This window comes from Centrocercus urophasianus, unplaced genomic scaffold (assembly GCF_019232065.1).
Source record: "Centrocercus urophasianus isolate 14NV4802_14NV808 unplaced genomic scaffold, USGS_Curo_1.0 seq_22, whole genome shotgun sequence".
Lineage (NCBI taxonomy): Eukaryota > Metazoa > Chordata > Aves > Galliformes > Phasianidae > Centrocercus > Centrocercus urophasianus.
In genome coordinates, this window is record NW_024884778.1 from 18133508 (window position 1) to 18150849 (window position 17342).

The window sequence follows — 17342 nt, forward strand, 5'->3', positions numbered from 1 at the left end:
CATACCTTTTCGAGATGAAGGATACTTTCTCCCACCTTACTGTCATCTAACGTATCAGAGTGCTTCTCCTCCTCTGCTTTGTCTGTATTAGCAAATACAGAAGCAACACGGACCACAGGCAGGGGCACATCCCGTGGGACGAATCTTACAGAGCTGACAGGCATAGTCCACAGCTTAATCTTCTTAAAAGATTTTGTCTTAGCGGAATAACGCGACTCGCAGACATACACATCCTCATCTCTAAAGTTTTCAGGACACAGTTTAAAATATTCCTGCAGAACGAAGAGGATGACATTTTTAGGTGAACTATTTCAGCAACATACCCACACCCAGCAGCCACCAGACATACAGCGTACTCCCTTTCATGCGCTCCAGCTTTCTCTATGCTTTTATCAGAAGCCTTTTCAGACTGATACAGCCTGTCTGCCGAGTTCTTCTCGTACAGTTTCACAAGAACAATAGGGTATCAAACATGGGACAGATAGCAGAGACTTCATCTTCTTACCAACACTGCACTCAAGGGGAGTCTCAAGTATTCTTCAGCCTTTACGACATTACCTGCAATTTCTCTAATAGATTCTCTGAGAAAATCCTTATCTACTCATCTAATTCGTAAGTGATTCCAAAAAGCAACCAGCACTGAAAATCAGTGTCATGTGGATGAACTACGGAGCTTACAAAGCAAACAAAAAACACAAGCAGTACATGGGAGCGAATCCTTTTTAAAACTTTATCTCAATATTGCTAAAATGCCTACAGATCAGAGTACCTACACCTCCTCAAGAAAACAGCACAGAGCATATTAAGTCAATAAACAAATTAGTCCAAAGAGTTTCTCACCTTAACAAACATGACCACACATTTACCCAAAATTTTGCTAACTGGAACTTTATTATAATAGTCACTTTTAAAAACCTCTTTCTCCAAGAACTTTCTTGTTGCAAGATGAAATGTTTCATTTGGTCGATAAAACCAACAGCCATACAGCCATTTCTCTCCTTTAAAAAAGAAACAAAAAGAGAGGAAGAAAGGAAAAGATCTAAAAACGTGTATTCTCTAGTGCATGAAGAAGCAAAACAGACTGCAAACGGTTTTCTTTATCAGATAGCCACATAATAATCAGTGAAACAAATTTAACCAATTTAAGAAAGAAAGATTCCTTAACTGCTTTGGGTAAAGAAAATTAGGTTTCTTAGAAATCCTGCAAACTTTTTTTCCCCCCCAGAAGAATTAATTTCATCTTCATTTTGCTGAGATCTACAGAATCGATCATTTACAGGAAACAGACTCTGCAACTTATTTATAGCTATCTTTTACTTCCAAGCCTTCAAATGGCTTCCAACATTTGCAGTTATACGTGTCCAACTTTGGTTCAGAAATTTCTATTGCCATCCTTCTGCATCTAAATTAGAAGAAGCTCAATCCACTTCAAAATGCCTATTTTCTGAGATGCTGACAATTTGGGGATGAGTTGAGAAGATAAAAAAAAAAGCATGTGTTGATCCAAGAACTTTCTATTCATAATTATTTTGGGACAGAGCAACTCAGAAACAAGAAAAAATACTCAGCAGTTCACACATTTCTGCAAATCCAATTTTAACACAAAAAAGGCTCAAATTTGAAGATGGAAACAGTAATAAGCTTCACTGTATTGTCTTTCTGTATGAAAAGCACCCTTACCAGCAGAATCTTCCCATAGCCTCTCAATACAGACTATGTGAGGTTGCAAGTTGGCTTCAGCAGGCTCCACATAGACGTAGTCTCCTACGTGGTACATGCTGTTCTTGAAGCTGCAATCCTGGCTGTAGGTCCGATGCAAGCATGACAGCCCAGCTGAGCCAGAGGAGTCTTCACTCTTTTCAGCTTCTGTTTTCAAGAACAGGTGGAAAACAAACATTGCTAATTCTACATTTACATGTTAGCCATGATTTCTCACGTGAACACTTGCACCTTTGCTTGGTGCTGAATAACTCACGAAGAGCAATAAAAGTGTGTCCTACAGAACAAGAGAGGGACTCTAAAATCAAGCCACCAACTTCTTCATCATTTAGGAATTATGTTTCCTGTATTGAATCAAATAAGTTTTGTTCAGTGAATTATTTTAAAATTGTAATGAAAAGAATTACTTATAAAACAGTATTTTTGTCAGTATTGTTGATCGTAACACGTATGCAAGAGCAAGTAAATGTGAAGAAAAGCAGATGGCTGCAAGCAGGTGAATGACCACAAACTGGTAATGCTTGTTGGCTACGAGTGTAGTGTCGAGCAGGCATTGAGCTCTGCTCTCTAGTGAGGGAACAGCACAGAACTGCTGTGTCAGGGGAGGGTTGGGGTTCAGCACCAGGGGGTGCTGGGCTGCCCAGGGCAGTGGTCACAACCCCAAGCCGCCAGAGCTCAAGAAGCATTTGGACACTGCTCTCAGACATAGGATTTGGATTTCAGGTGGTGCTATGAAGAGGCTGGAGCTGCACTTGATGATCCTCGTGGGTCCTTTTCAGATTTGGATATTCTAAGATAACTCAGTAAACGGAACCACCTGAGTTTTACTGAGCCCTTCAGGTGAGGAAAGATAAACGCTGACAAGACTGACCTCAAAAGCCTTCAGAAAGGCATGTATTGCTTTCTTTGGGTTTTTTTAATTCTCAGTGGAAGACCAAAAAAGGGTATTAACAGCTGCTGTTCCCTTACGGTACTGAGTTAGTTGGAGCAACCAGCTTTACTGCTGCTGACCTTAGTGCCACACGGGAAGGCAAACTGTCAGAAAGACAACTGAAGGACAAGGAACTAACAGCCCTGCTCACATGTGTGGAACAGAACAGGTAGAGAGCTGTGTTGAGTCCCCACGTGACATGCTCCACCAGCCATTGTATGTGCAGGAAACGTGAAACAAAAGATCTTCACAGTAGGTATCTTGCCCCATGAAAGCTGAAAGCTTTTTTCCTCTTCATACCCACAGCAGCCAAACAAGAAATGCAAGAGGCTTACTTTGATGTCATCTCATTAGTAACAAGAAAGTATGATCAGAGATAACACCTTCAGCATATCAACGAAAATTATATTTACCAAAAAGTAAATGACTCAGAGGTCCATTGGAACAGTCATTGCTAAGTTTATTACCAGCTACAATAAAACCTACCCAATTATTTTATTTTGTAATATAACTGGAGTTAGACTACTGTTTCCTCATGTGTTCTACTGAAGAGTTTACTTAGGGTTAGTGTCTACATTTCTCTCTGTTTCAAAGCCATGTGGACCCAGCTGATAAGGATCAAAATAAAATAAATCTCTCATCACCTTAAAACATAACCTTCAGTAAGTGAAGCTGCAGCAACAGCAGAGCACACACGATACACATAGGTATATTCTCAGTACATTTAATACCAATGAAAATAGCTACCTCTTTTCTCCTCCTCTCTTTTGAGTTTATCCTCCTCTATTTCTTTGGGTAGCTTTTCCTTCTTCTCTTTTTCTACATCATTGTGAAGGTGCTTGGTGGTATAACTGAGAGCAGGAGACAGAAGAATCTCTCCATTTTTACAGAGTTCATCTCGAATTTTAATGAAGAACTGCTGAAGTTCAACTGCATCCTCATAAATCTCTGAATCCGTCCTGTACAAAAGCAGGTACAATATAACATGGCAGAAACATAACTTTGTGCAGTCAAACAGGATCCTGAACACACACACACCCGTGGACCTCCATACTTTGCAATAAAACTCCTCTTTAAAAAAATAATGCTCTTTTACATCATATCTATACACTTCTATAGCCTGTCTGTAAAATTACCACAGATTATTTCAGTATCTAATTTGGCTACTAGCTTAAAACGGAAAGTGTAAGCCTAGGAGGCTAAGCCTGGCTTGTCACCTACCCTTTATTTGAAAGAATTTACAAAATGAAAGTTCAGCAAATTAAGCTTAACCTGTGCTACTTTTCAAATTTGAGTAGCAGATTACATTGTATTTGAGCTACAGAGTTCATCATAAGGAAAGAAAAGGTATTTTTACAATGAAGAAGGTTACAAAGGGGTGTTTACATCTCCTGGAAAATGAAATGGTGACTGATCGCCTGTGGCCAAAGTGAACAGTTTCCAATCAAACACAACTGAACAGTTACAGGTCGTTCTTATCTGCAGAAGTATTCAGCTGAAGATGGCCTTTGCCTTTTTTGAAACTTACTGCAGGTTTTCCAGTTGCAAAACTTAAAAATCTCAGTGAAGGTGAAGAAAAAGGCAGATTAGAGCAATCACCACCACCAGATTGCTCGACGGCCACACAGATATCAACTTAGAGAAGCATCTCATGATCCACCTCAAGGTGGAATTCTGACAAACTCCAGAGAGAATTTGCAGCGTAAAGCACTGCTGACTTCTTTGAAAAAGAATGTGAAAGTAAAAAGAAGACAAGATCATTCAATGTAACTCAGGTTGATACGGTAAAAACGAAACAAAAAGCAACACCCAAATAAGCAAGCAAAGCAAAAGAACAAAACAGAAGAGACTGCTTCCAAGGAAATAATGACAAACTGTAATCAAAATAATATTGGGCAAACTGCCTCGTACCGACGGGATGGGTGATGCATGCTAAAGCTCCACTTTACTAACAGATTTCTGTGCTTACTCATAACAGGTGGCACCACAGACACTGGCAAGTCGTGCTCCATCTGCTAGTATGATGTCAGTTTGTTTTACAGTTTATCTAAAAGCAGTATTTTTTTATAAACAAGTTCTAAAATAACAGAAAAATGAAAACCAACTGCTTGAGACTAAAATTACTTGCCACTGGCCCCTGCCAGTCTGTTCATTTTCAAACATTACTTCTGAGAACTTAAGGAGTAACAGCAATATTAACAAAGATGTCTTTCCTAATTCAAGTTAAACACTGCTGGACGTTTTAAAGGGCTCACAGCTTTGGAACAAATGTGGTTTTCATAAGGTTAATCTTTAGAACATTAGCATCAAAATTATAGCAAAAGCCTACATTTTTCCTTGTTTATAAAAGAAAACTTACATTCCTTTGAAGACATGAACGAACTAAAATTTCTGAGCGCTCACTCCAAGAAAAGCAAACACTAAAAATAAAAACTCGAGTCTCCCTAACCAACAAAACATGCTGTATGACAACAGATATCTGCAAAATACGGTTTTGCTCACCTGTTCATTCTCCTTGCCCTCTCCAGTACCTCAAACATGTTCTCCTGGAACAAATCCAGTCGTCTATAGCGATTATTTTCAACATTTTTTCGGATAATGTCAAAAGTCAGAGGAGGTTTATTTGGGAAGTTGGGATCAACAGCAGGAATCTCAGCTAGGGAATCACTGTAGCATCTGCCCTCATCATCCTGGTGGCTCATAACAGATACAAAAAGGTTATGGATAAGTTCCTGAATTAGCAAAGTCACATTGGGCACATGAGAATCCTCATCTCCTTCTATCTCTCTTCGAGTTTCAAGCAAAACTTTATGCAGGACCAGGGCATCTTTGTAAATCAAAGATTCTGGCTCATTGTAGGTGCAAGCGTTGTTGAACATCATCACAAAGTCTTCTACCATGGAATCGATATCCTGGTATTTATTGGCCATCATGTGACTTCTGATCTTCTCCATGTCAACCGGCTTCTTAATGGTTATGTAGTAGTCGGGCAGCTCAGACCGAGACGGCAGCCGCAAGAAGATGGCGCTCAGCCGCCTGCCCCGTTTGTCCGTGTAATTCTTAACTGCTTCATACACCTCGTTCAATTTCTGCTGCATTGGGGTCATGTATTTCGATTTTTTGGGGGAAATGCCACTTTTTCTACCTGTGTAGACAGAAAAAAAAAACCATTACAAAAATGAGTATCAGTACTTCTTTGTCCACGCCTTTCTGTTAGAGAAATGCCCAGCGAAGAAGCACTTTACAGTACAAGCAAAGAAACCACTGAGCCTAAGCCAAGTTGCAGCTTCTTTTCTTATTTCTAATAATTGCATGGCATTTTTTTTTAACGCTGCTTTTAGTAAACTCTGAATCATACATTGCTTTAAGGCCCAGCAGGCAAAGGTCTCTTCAGCCTTCAGCATGGAAAATAATTTTTTCCTCACCTTATCTCACTTTTACTAAGTTGCTTTACATTCAATTTGGCCTTATTAGCTCCTAATGTATTTTTCCTCCATGTCCATTAAAAACCCAGGTTTTCACTAGTGCCAAAATTAAGCATAAATCAGAAACATTACCAGATCCTTCTATCACAGGTTTATGCCAAATTAGAATTTCTAAGGGTAAAATAATGCACCTCCTTGGGTTACCAGTCAGAGGAGCTTCTTGACATATTCAAAATCTCCACTACTGTGCTGCATAGTACCTGCCTGTGAATTCCCTACTAAGTGTACTGTAGCAAAGAGGTGCACATTTCTGTTTTCAACAGTGCCCAAGAAGGACTTAGGTTGGATGTCAGGGGGAAGTTCTTTCCTATGAGAGTGGTGAGGTGCTGGAACAGCTGCCCAGAGAGGCTGTGGATGCCTCCTCCCTGGAGGTGTTCAAGGCCAGGCTGAATGAGGCCCTAAGCAGCCTGGGCTGCTATGAAATGGGGAGGTTGGTGGCCCTGCCTGTGGCAGGGGGTTGGAGCTTCATGATCCTTGATGTCCCTTCCAACCCTGGCCATTCTGTGATTCTGCAACTGCTCACGGTTACTCCCTTTAAATCTTCCTGTGCAATGTAAATCTTCTCAGCTAACTTCTAAGCAGATGTGAGTAGTAGCAAATTAGTTTTTACGGGCAACAGCCCCAAGAATGGACACTGTCACAAACTTTGCTTCTGTGTTTTCAATATTCTCCAATTAGATGTCAAATTCCTTCATCATTCTGTGGAAATCCCAGATATCTGACCAGGGAAACTATGGTTGACTCAGTTTGTGAAGCATCTTACTTGTAAGCACACATTACAGAGGTGTTTCTGAGTACACAGTGTAGCATCTAACATTTGGATAATACGCCACATGCCACATCAATCCAGCAGCTCTAAACTTTTCCTCCTTCATTCTGTTACTTTTCTTAGAAATTGCAATATGCAACAGCACATATAAAAACTAACATGCATGTATAAAAACCACAGCTGGCATCATCATTTTGAAAATAAAATCATGCTTTGCCTGACAGTGTAAAAACGCAGACAACATCTCCCATTTCAAAAGGATGAGTCTGCCAGTCTGTATTCCTGGATTGGGCAAGTGTTCAGTGGAAGCACAGCAATTGATAACATTGTCTTACTTAGCTTTAGTTTAGGGGATGCAACATCATCATCTTCAGGCAGTGGTCCCAGTTCTTTCCTTTTTTCTTTGAGGATCTTTTCCAGCATATGGGCATCATTGTATACCTATTGATCAGTCATCAAAAACAAAACAAACACAAAAGCAGGTTTACTGTGTTTGCCTCACACAGTACGAAGAACTTTCCTGATGCACTCTAGCATAAGGTGATTAACTTTATGGCAGTAATTCCTGCTGTCTCAGGGTGCTGAGATTTAGCCAAATCCAGACCTTAAGGACAAGTTTAGTACTAGTCCTCTTGAGACATTTAGATGCTATTTTGAAAAAAATGAAGGCAAAATCAACTATGTGGTTGAAAAGAAGGCATTATTTCTCAATTATACACACTCAGCACATATATAAAGGTAAGCAGAATTGATAAGCATAAATCAGTGAGATATAAAAGTTTGATAAATTAGCCAATTAAACTTTCTTTTCCAGATTAGAAAACAAGGTTGCCTTATCAACTTCCCTATCAAATCATTCTGTTCAACAACTATCTCTCCAACTAACGCAGCTCCATTACAGAAGAAATGCCTACAACAGCCCTCCTGGGTCTCCAAATCCAAGTCCAGCGCAGGCAACTGTTTCTGTATGTCATCTGATCATGTTTTTCATTAGCATAACCAGAGTTTTCTTACTGTCACCCTGTTCTGCAACATCAAGCTTGCTCACCTAGAAAAACACTTTTAGCTCCCAAGCATTCTCATGACCATCTATGCCCCTTTCTGTCCAACATCACCTTATATCCCTCTTTTAGCTGTCCATTAAGATATATTCATAAGTGAAAAGCATATTCATCTCAGATTACTTCTGCTATGCTAACAAGTCCATTCCTCTAGTCTGATCTTCCACATTCTCTACTTCCATGATAATGACGTTGTTTTTCTTTCGACTAACAGATGCCTTTTCAGAGGTTCTGAGCTCCTGAACAAGTGCTGGTGACCCTCCACAGTGCAAATACCTTACTGTGATAAATAATGAAAATTCAATAAACAGCTCAGAGTTATTATTAACATACAGGAGATACTCAGCTGACAGTTCTTTGTAGTGAAGCAATAAGCCAAGTGAACAGGAAGTGCAATCTTCATAGTTAAATAATTAAGGGAGCATGCTTCTCTTCATATTTATACAATTACATAGCAAATCAGAATTGAAAACTCAAGGAGAAAGAAAGTCACATTTCCGTTCTATCTAAGTAAACAATTACCATAAATACTGGAGCTAATAGTCAAAGCTAAAAAAATCCAACTATGTATCTGCAAATAAGGTTAAGTGTGACTGCAGAATCAAAACAGTACCTGGGAGCCTTCCTCATTATAATGCCTTGCATTTCGGAACATGAGCTTCATGTCGTCAATCATGGCTTCTTCCCCTACATACTTATCATTACGGATGTTGTGTTCTATCATTTTCAAGTCCATTGGCTCTAAGATAATTTTATAGTAATCTGGATAGTCCTTTTTGGATGGCTTAACCATAAACAGGTCGCAGAGCCGTCTGCCTGTGCCCGACTCTCGAGCTTCCAGAACTGCGTTGTACAAGATCTTCATTCGTTGCTTTCGCATGTTCTTTTTACTGTTAGGTCATGGAGAAGAATAAAAAGGGAAAGAATAAATGCTGAAGGCTCTTCCAGCACTCCTATCAAAACGACATTATTCTCTAAAATAAGAAAACAAGCACAACTTTAAGACAGAGTAGTAGAAATGCAAGTCCGTGCTGGATTTCCAAATGGATTTGCAAATAACGACAGCACCACTATCAGTACTCTGCTAAATAAACAGGAAACCATCTTTAGGATGTTATTTCCCCCCATTTCCACCTTGTTTTGAAACATTCTACAGAATAAAACAAATCACTCGCTTTAAAAAATAAAAATACAAAAGATCAGATGGAGTTCTAAGCACTTTCCAGCTGCAGGGAGAACAGATCAGTCAGGAGCGAACACGTGAATCCAAGAACTCAAAAAATACAGCAATCACTGCCTTCCTGACCACCTCTGCTGAAAACAGAACATCAAAGATGTGAGACATTAATCTATGTGTATTTCAGCACCTTTTGCAGTAACAGATAGCAAGGATATTGAGAACATAGGAGGAAGATGGCCTGAATTACCAAAACACATCAACCACACTCAGAGCCACAAGTCAACCTTACCAGTACTGCAACACCCACCCTGAAAAGTGGTCACACCTCCATACTAACACCACAAATTCCACAGCCATCCTATGTGTGCTGTAAAGATTGGGTGATGAAATCTGACAGCATAACCAGGATGAAGATTATTAGAAGGAAAAATAGATAAATCAAGTCCTGCATGGCTCCCTGTACATACACTACAGGGTCTGTAACAAATCGGATGGAAGAAGAAAGCTTGTGTTACTATTAAACTCTGATACCATAGCACATTTAGAAACGCATTCTCCTCAAAGCATTTTTGAACCATCTTTCAAATTGCAATCTCTACGAAACACCTATTCAGGTAGACGTAACTTCAACTATTTCTATAGACATCAACAAAAAAACCATCTACATTTGCAGAATGTATAAAACATCACTGTAAAACAAGCCAAACTGCATCATAGTTTTTCCATCACCTGGCTCCTTCTCAAAGATATTCATCTGAAATACACCTAATCTTGTATGGCTTTGTGCCTCTGATACTGCCTGCAAATAACTAACAAAATTAATGTTCCAACATGTCAGAAAAATCAAAATGGATTGCCTATATAAAGAACTCCCCTCTCCCTTTCTACCTTCACTGTTGGATGCTGTTAATTAATGGTTCACAGCAGCAGATGAACGATACCAGAACAGTTACACGGCCCTTGAATTCCATCCACACTTTAACATGCTTCCAAAATTTACCATTTAGTCTAACAAAAGTGGGTGATGCAAAAACAAAATAGAACCATCAAAAGCCTTGTTTAGACAGCCCTTACATCTGACAAGTAAAAGGGGAAATTCAAACAACGCCATCAGTAGAAAACACTCTTACTTTCCCAACAGGACACATTTTGCCTGGTGCATTAACATTTTCTTTCAATGTCTTGCAATTCCTCCATGCTGCACCTCTGTTACCATCAGCTTTCACAGTCTTCTTTTACTTGCTACCTCTCAGCAAGTCAATGTGATAGCAAATGCTGAACTGACAGCATCAAAAGCACTTTAGGTTAGACATAAAATACATACAATTACCTCCCTTACCTATGAAGACTTTTTCCTTCTTTTACCCCTCTTAGATGACAAGGTCTGACAGATAATCTCTTTTAAGCATTTCAGTATTCTCTTGCACAGGATCAAAGCACTGAATTTCAAGAATACTGATGACAATTTGACTTGGTTCATTAGATACTGAAGATCACAACAGTGACAATTTTTGCAATTTTTTCCTTCTTGATCTTCATTTGATGTGGTGGTTTGCCTTACCTTTCTGTTTCTTTTATTTTTTGCTCACATCTCTGGGTTGCACCACCTCCTAAATCCATGCTAATGTTTTCCCCATGCAGATTTTTCTTCTGTGTAAGCGATGCACTTACTTGATTGCTCTTAAGTAGATCTTTACTCTATTCATTCCCTTCCTCCCCCCATAACTGCTGTCATTTTGACGTTAGGAAGAACTAAAAATAGGGGAGGCTGAACATCTAAGAGGGATGTTGAACTGCAGTTTCACACATAGTTGCTACACTTGCAATCATGTTATTGAAAGTCAGAATTTCCTTCAAAAGATAAGGAGAGGCAGAGAAACAGTCCAAACATTTCTGCCAAGATTTTCCCAAATGGTTTAGAGAATGGAAGAAGGAAAACGTATGCAAAGAGACATCAGTGCTTCCAGTGCCCACTTATTACAGTTCTGTTGACATCTACTAACTAGCCCAAAAGGAAACTAATGTCAGCAAACAGTTTTTAACTAACTAGAGCAATTAATGAGATTAAGTTTCAGAGCTATTCAATCACTACACAAATGCTAGAACACAGCCTAGTGTTCTCTAAGAATAAGCAAAGAAAATAATAAATAAACAAAATAGCAATGTTAAAGTCTACAGGAGACTACAGAAGCACACACCTTTTCCTTTTGGAGCTTCCAGTATCAGATGTAGCAGAAGAAATCATACTGTCCCCATCCTCAATGTCATCTCTCCGAGCAAGCTCCTTCTTCTTTGCCTGAAGAAAGGACAAACAGCTGAAGTCATTGCTGGACACGTTCAGAACAATATTGAAGACCAGATCAGATGCACAAGATAAAATGCAGCTATGTGTTTTCTGCACATAAAGGCAGATGCACCATCAAAATATTTCATTTATCTATTTCATGTGAGTTTGCAGACACAAAATGGTCACTGAAGTTCTTAGGGGAACAATTTGAAATCAAAGCCATTTCAGATTACAGCACGTAGCTGGATCATCTAGTGAAATCTTCAGCATCCTCCACCTCCCTGTATTTAACTGTAAACTGAAATAAAAAAGGGGAAAGAGAGAAATACAAACAGCATTTTTTTCAGTTTTCCTCACAACTTTATCAGGTTAGAAGCTGTGATAAGGAACAAGAGTGACCAAGAGACCAAGGTAACAGTTACACTGGAGGAATCACTCCATGCTGCTCTTCATTCCCACACATCACCTCCTAATCAACTACTTTTGGAAGCAATTTTCAGACTACTATTTAGACATTATAGGACACTATGGAACACATGATCAACAAGCCAATCACAGCCAATAAAAACACTACTGCAAACACTACTGCAAACATGAGTCTTGTTAGAAATTGGTTTGGAAAATATTACTTAGGGAAATAAATTCATATGAAAAGTTACATGCTTTTGATTGTTCTACTGCAGGTACCTGCATAACCTGCTGCATTTTCAGAACTCTCTTATAGATGGCAGAATTGGGGACATTGTAACGCTTGGCATTTTCAAACATTAAGTTCAGGTCAGCCTCCAACTGATCTAATGTTTCATACTCGTGGTTCTTCAGTTTAGCTCTGCAAAAGAAGAAAATTACAGATTACTTCCCACACACAGCACCAAATCATACTTCAACAGCTTCATTTTTGTGAGAAATCCATATCCAGACAGCTCTTGTTATCTTCTTCCAATGCCACAATATCACCTTGCCATTGTAACAACACTAGATAAACACTTCTTTCTGCGTTCCCCCAAAGATGGCTGTTTGTTGACTGGTGCCTCACCTGCTGAAATACGCTTCTGGAGAAAGCTGGAAGGGCCAACAACACAAACAAGCATTTCACACGTTTTGAACACAAGAGAACGCAACAGAAAATAGTAACACAAAGCAAAAAACAAGCAAAACAAACCAAAAATAATCCCCCCCATGTTCTCTTCCAACTACAGAACTGCTGAGAAGTGCTCACGGATTTCTACCACAACAGCACTGTAGAATCCTTCTGCTGGTAACATCCAACCAACTGCTAATTTCCTGGGTTCCAGCTGCGTGTGCCCTACTGAACAGTAAGCGCCATCTCACAGCTGAAGAACTAGAGAGCTCTCAGTGGCTATGAGAAAACAATAAAAAGCTTTGCACAAACATCCTAGATTTAAGATGTGGAGAAAATTACTTGTTATCCTCACCTATAACACACCATCCTGGGTCCCTACATACTGCTAAGATTCTAAGACATTGGTGTCTTGTTAACGTTTGTGTATTATTTTCTAGCTTATTTTTGGTATTTCCAACTGAAGTCACGCGTAATAGAATCACACAGAAAGGTTCTCCTGTCAGCATCACTCACTGCCATTCCAAAAATGGACAGTTACCAAGATAGCCTTCATTGCAGAGCGGCAAGAATTAAAATAAATAAAAGGGGAAAAAGGGGGAAAAGGAATTTTTGTACCAATGAAACTGTCACGAAGCAGAATCCATCTCCATTTGTACAATGTAAAACTCCAACAAAAGCTATCTGCCTATGGTAACAAGTATGTTACAGTATTAAAAATGACTAATATTTAAAAAAAAACAAAAACCCAAAACGTGAAATTCAGTATTTCTGTCCCCAAAGCCCCTGGCTTATGATGCACATACTCATAAATACTCAGGACATAAATACTGCTTCATGCTCTCGCCATCGTCCACTAACAAACTGTACAGGTCATGCCTCATCTCCTCCAGCCAGCCTGACTGCTGGCTGGTATGGAAAGCAAAATCTAGGGAGCAAAGCACACAGGGAGGCTCTGCAGTCCAAAAGGAACACTGAGAAGCCACCGCAGGACTGCAGCACACGAGGCTTGTCCATACTGCAAAAGATAAAACTTCGGTAAGACAGCACTCAAGAAAACACAGAACAGAAATACTTAAAAGAAAACTTGCATCAGAAACTCTCACCAATAATCCCAATTTTATCACAAACATTGTATGCTCTTATTTATTTCAAAATAGAGTGATTTAACAACACTCCAATCTGTCACATGTGAATAGCAGTTTCCAGCAATTTCCTCCTTTACTGGTGCTAGTATAAGTGTTCATAAATCATTTAAACTTCCCAAGGATTAATGAGCAACTAAAATGATGTCCAAATAAACACAATTCTGCCTCTTTGAATGGAAAACGAGCAAGCATCATCTAGAGTACTTAGGAAACAAATGCTACAAAAATTGAGAAAAGCATGTCCTGTGCAGAAATGAGTTCACAGGAAAGAAATGCCACCAGAGTTCCTCTCCTTGGGACACAGGTAGCAGCTGCACTGCCTGTTTCCAGGGGATCTCAGATGGAAGTGATCACTCACACTGACAAACTCGCAGAACTGGGCTCTAATTAGGCATCTAACAATGTGAAGACCACCTCAGCTGCCTTAGCTTTGCATATTAAATACTTCATGTCTAAAATACCTCAATACTTTTCACTGCTACAGACAACCATTACAGGAAAAGCAGCCATGCTCCAGCAATCAGCTATTACTAAGCCTTTTTATATTACAAGATCTGCTCTTGGTTCATCCCCTGAAAGCAGGCCAGCCTGCACACATCATGCCTGCCTTCCACCTCTGCTCAATTTCTGCTTCAGTATCAGCAGCATGCAGTTTGTCAGCATCCTCACCGTGTTTCCTTCTTCCAGAAAACTAAAGTTTAGAGGGACTCAGTGGCAGAAAGAACTAGAGAAATTGCTAGTCTCCCAATTAATATAAGGAAACAATTACAGAATCACAAGTCTGAACTCTGGTATGAGGTATAAGGCCAGCTCCTGAACAAGAAACACAGAAGGCCACCTCTCAACAGAAGTACCACTTTTTCAATTCAGATTGCTTCTCCTCACTTTCCCTTAGCACCACTTCTCTTTGTTTGGAGTTGTTCTGCCCACAACACAAACTGCTCTACGCCCGCATCAAAAAAGATGAAAGTAAGCTGCAGGCAGAACAAGGCAGCAGCATTTCTTAGGGTATGTATCCTACTAGCAACAGTTTCCTTTCCTTAAAAAGGGACAAGGGAAGACAAGGAAAGCTTTTTTCAGTTTGCTTTTTTTTTCTCACTGCAGTGGTCTGATGGTAACAGGCAATAAACTAAATTAATCTCCCAGTTCTGGGTCAGCCCAGCCCACAAGGCAACCAGCAAGGAACATCCCTGGCCTTACATCAATCCAGGAGCATTTTCCATCACATCTCCTCCTTCCACTGCATTATGGAGCAGCAGTGGGACTGCAGCACGGTGGAGCTGAGCTGCGTGCTGGCATTATGCCGCCACAGTGGCAGACGGAAGGAAAACTTGCAAGGGATTTTAAATACTAAAGAGAAGAATTCTGTCTTCAGAATATTTTCCCAGTTGGCACATGCATAAATTAAGCAAACTGCAATTCGGTGATATATTATTTTTCCAAAAGTTATAATAAAACCTTAACCTAAGTGTTACTTTCAGCTATTAGTTCCATAAAACATTCAATTTAACCCAGAGAGCAGCCTCTGCCCCTTCAAGGTTAAGTCCCACTGATCAGACAAATATGTTTATTCTATTTTCAACTTGAATATTAAATCTAGAAGTAACAAGAGCCAAACAAATTCAAGCTCCAGGAGAATTTCAACCCAGTGAAACAAAGTTCATATTCCTATGACACATAAAGTTGGATGAAGGTTCCTAAGAAAAGCTCACAAGGTTCTTAAGTAGCAGATGTCACGCAGAACAAACTGCTTTCCATTAGACCACAGAATCATAGGGTGGTATGGGATGGAAGGGACCTCTAAGATCACGCAGTTCCAACCTCCTGCTGTAGGCAGGAACACCTCCCATAGCCCAAGTTGCTCACAGCTCCATCTGGACTGGCCTGGAGAGCTTCCAGGGAGGCGGCACCCCCAACTCGCCGGCCAACTTGTTCCAATGTCTCACCACCCTCACAGTAAAGATTTCTTCCTAATATCTCATCTACACTTATCCTCTTCCAGTTTAAAGCCATTTCCCCTCATCCTGCTGCTACATGCCCACATAAAAAGTCCTTCCCCAGCTTCCTGGAGCAGAAGACAAAGGGGCATGCCTATGAAGGCACTCATCTCTCACATGCAGACAGGAGAGAACAGCTGTTAGAGAAACCCCCAGTGGAATAAAGCCTCATGAACTTGCCTTCAGGATCATATTTACTGATGCTGTAAAATTTAAGGAGAAACACAGTTCTGGTAAGCATGTCAGTATCTGACACCTGCATTCCATGTAACAGTAAGTTTGGTGCGTTCCTGCGTTAATTCCTGACTACTTCTCTGGGCAGTGAATTACTGAATTACTTTTAACAGTGCTAAATAACCTCCATACTGCAGAATTCTAACATATCTTAAAGTCAAAGTCTGTTTAAAGACTCTGCAGCCCTGCACCTTGCTCTATTCAAGCTGAGGCAGGGAGTATCACACCAGTGAAGACAAACACCCCATGGGAGGGAATGAAGAGTGAGCCAAACCTGTCTCATCCATGTTCACTGTCAGAACAAGGGCACAAAAAAGAGGGAATTCCATCTGAACACAAGACTCCTTTCCTGAATCTATGATGGTTGCCAAATGCTGCCACGGTTACCCAGGTTGGCCGTAGAGAATGGGCAATGTGCACAGTGAGGTGGGTGGTAGGTGGCTCCATTCCAACCCTGGCTTCTGTACAGAGCAGGGCAGGAGGAAACAAGGAGGACACTGCAGCCATGGAAGGATCATTTCCTGCAGCCAGAACAGCCTGAGAGCAGCGCCCAGCTCATGCCACCAAGGATCACAGTGCTCAGTGAGTGATCAAGACGCTGGGATAGCTGTTATCTGCTCGTTAAACCAAATACACCCAGAGCTGTGATATGCTAGAGATGATAAATCATTTAGTGTGCATTTTCCTGCATTTAACACACACAGACTCCTGAAATACATGATTAGCTGCAAAAGCTCCTATGGCAGTAGACACTCAGCCACCCATTTCACAGTGCACTCTGGCAGCATAGCCCAAATATCCAGGTGCCAATGCAGCAATCACTAGGAGACTGGGATGCCAGGCTGTACACTAACACCCTTACTTTGTCACTACAACAATTAACCTTCTGTTAATTGTCCCCATCTTGTCCCCCTCTAGACCCATCACCTTCCTGTCCCCATCTAGGACCATCAGGTGCACACCTTGAATCTGCATCTTCAAACACGCAAACCAACAGTAATCATCTGTTGTCCCCTCCCCCCCCCCAAAAAAAAACAAACAAACCCAAAGCAAAACCCAAAAAACCCTTCCATTCCCTAGAAATGCGAACAAAACCATGCTCGTTCCAGTTTTCCCTAATGCACAACAATTAAGTACACATATGTATGACTTCAGGGCTTTTAGGCATAATAAAGGAGAACGCTACGTGGTATTTAACAAATAACTGAATTTCAGAATTTGCTAAAGCTACTTAGACAATTATAAATACTTCATATTATAAATATTATAAATGTGTACACACACTATTTCTAAAAAAACTGTGCTTTATTTTCCAAGCTCTCAGGTAATGAGAAATATCATCTTCTTCTGAATTTCTTCATATATTTGCATGCCATCTTTGGACTGCTCCAGCAGCCAAGGGTAACCTGACTACTCTGTAAGGGAAACAGAAAAGCAGCTGCCTTCCTAA

At 40.2% G+C, this 17342-nt stretch overlaps 1 protein-coding gene across 7 annotated transcripts in view; it reads right to left on the reverse strand.

Moving 5' to 3' along the window:
• PBRM1 (polybromo 1) overlaps nucleotides 1–17342 on the reverse strand; it is a 61245-nt gene that overhangs the window by 23417 nt on the left and 20486 nt on the right. For all 7 annotated transcript variants that reach the window (XR_006169622.1, XM_042823184.1, XM_042823185.1 and 4 more), the window contains 9 exons: nucleotides 12120–12261; nucleotides 11344–11441; nucleotides 8579–8855; nucleotides 7240–7345; nucleotides 5153–5795; nucleotides 3398–3609; nucleotides 1681–1866; nucleotides 841–998; nucleotides 6–272 (listed from right to left, as the gene is read on the reverse strand). Coding sequence is in view for 6 of the 7 variants with exons in the window: in XM_042823184.1 (XP_042679118.1) it covers nucleotides 6–272; nucleotides 841–998; nucleotides 1681–1866; nucleotides 3398–3609; nucleotides 5153–5795; nucleotides 7240–7345; nucleotides 8579–8855; nucleotides 11344–11441; nucleotides 12120–12261 (2089 nt within the window). In the remaining variant the exon portion in view is untranslated. The remainder of the gene's footprint in view (nucleotides 1–5; nucleotides 273–840; nucleotides 999–1680; nucleotides 1867–3397; nucleotides 3610–5152; nucleotides 5796–7239; nucleotides 7346–8578; nucleotides 8856–11343; nucleotides 11442–12119; nucleotides 12262–17342) is intronic.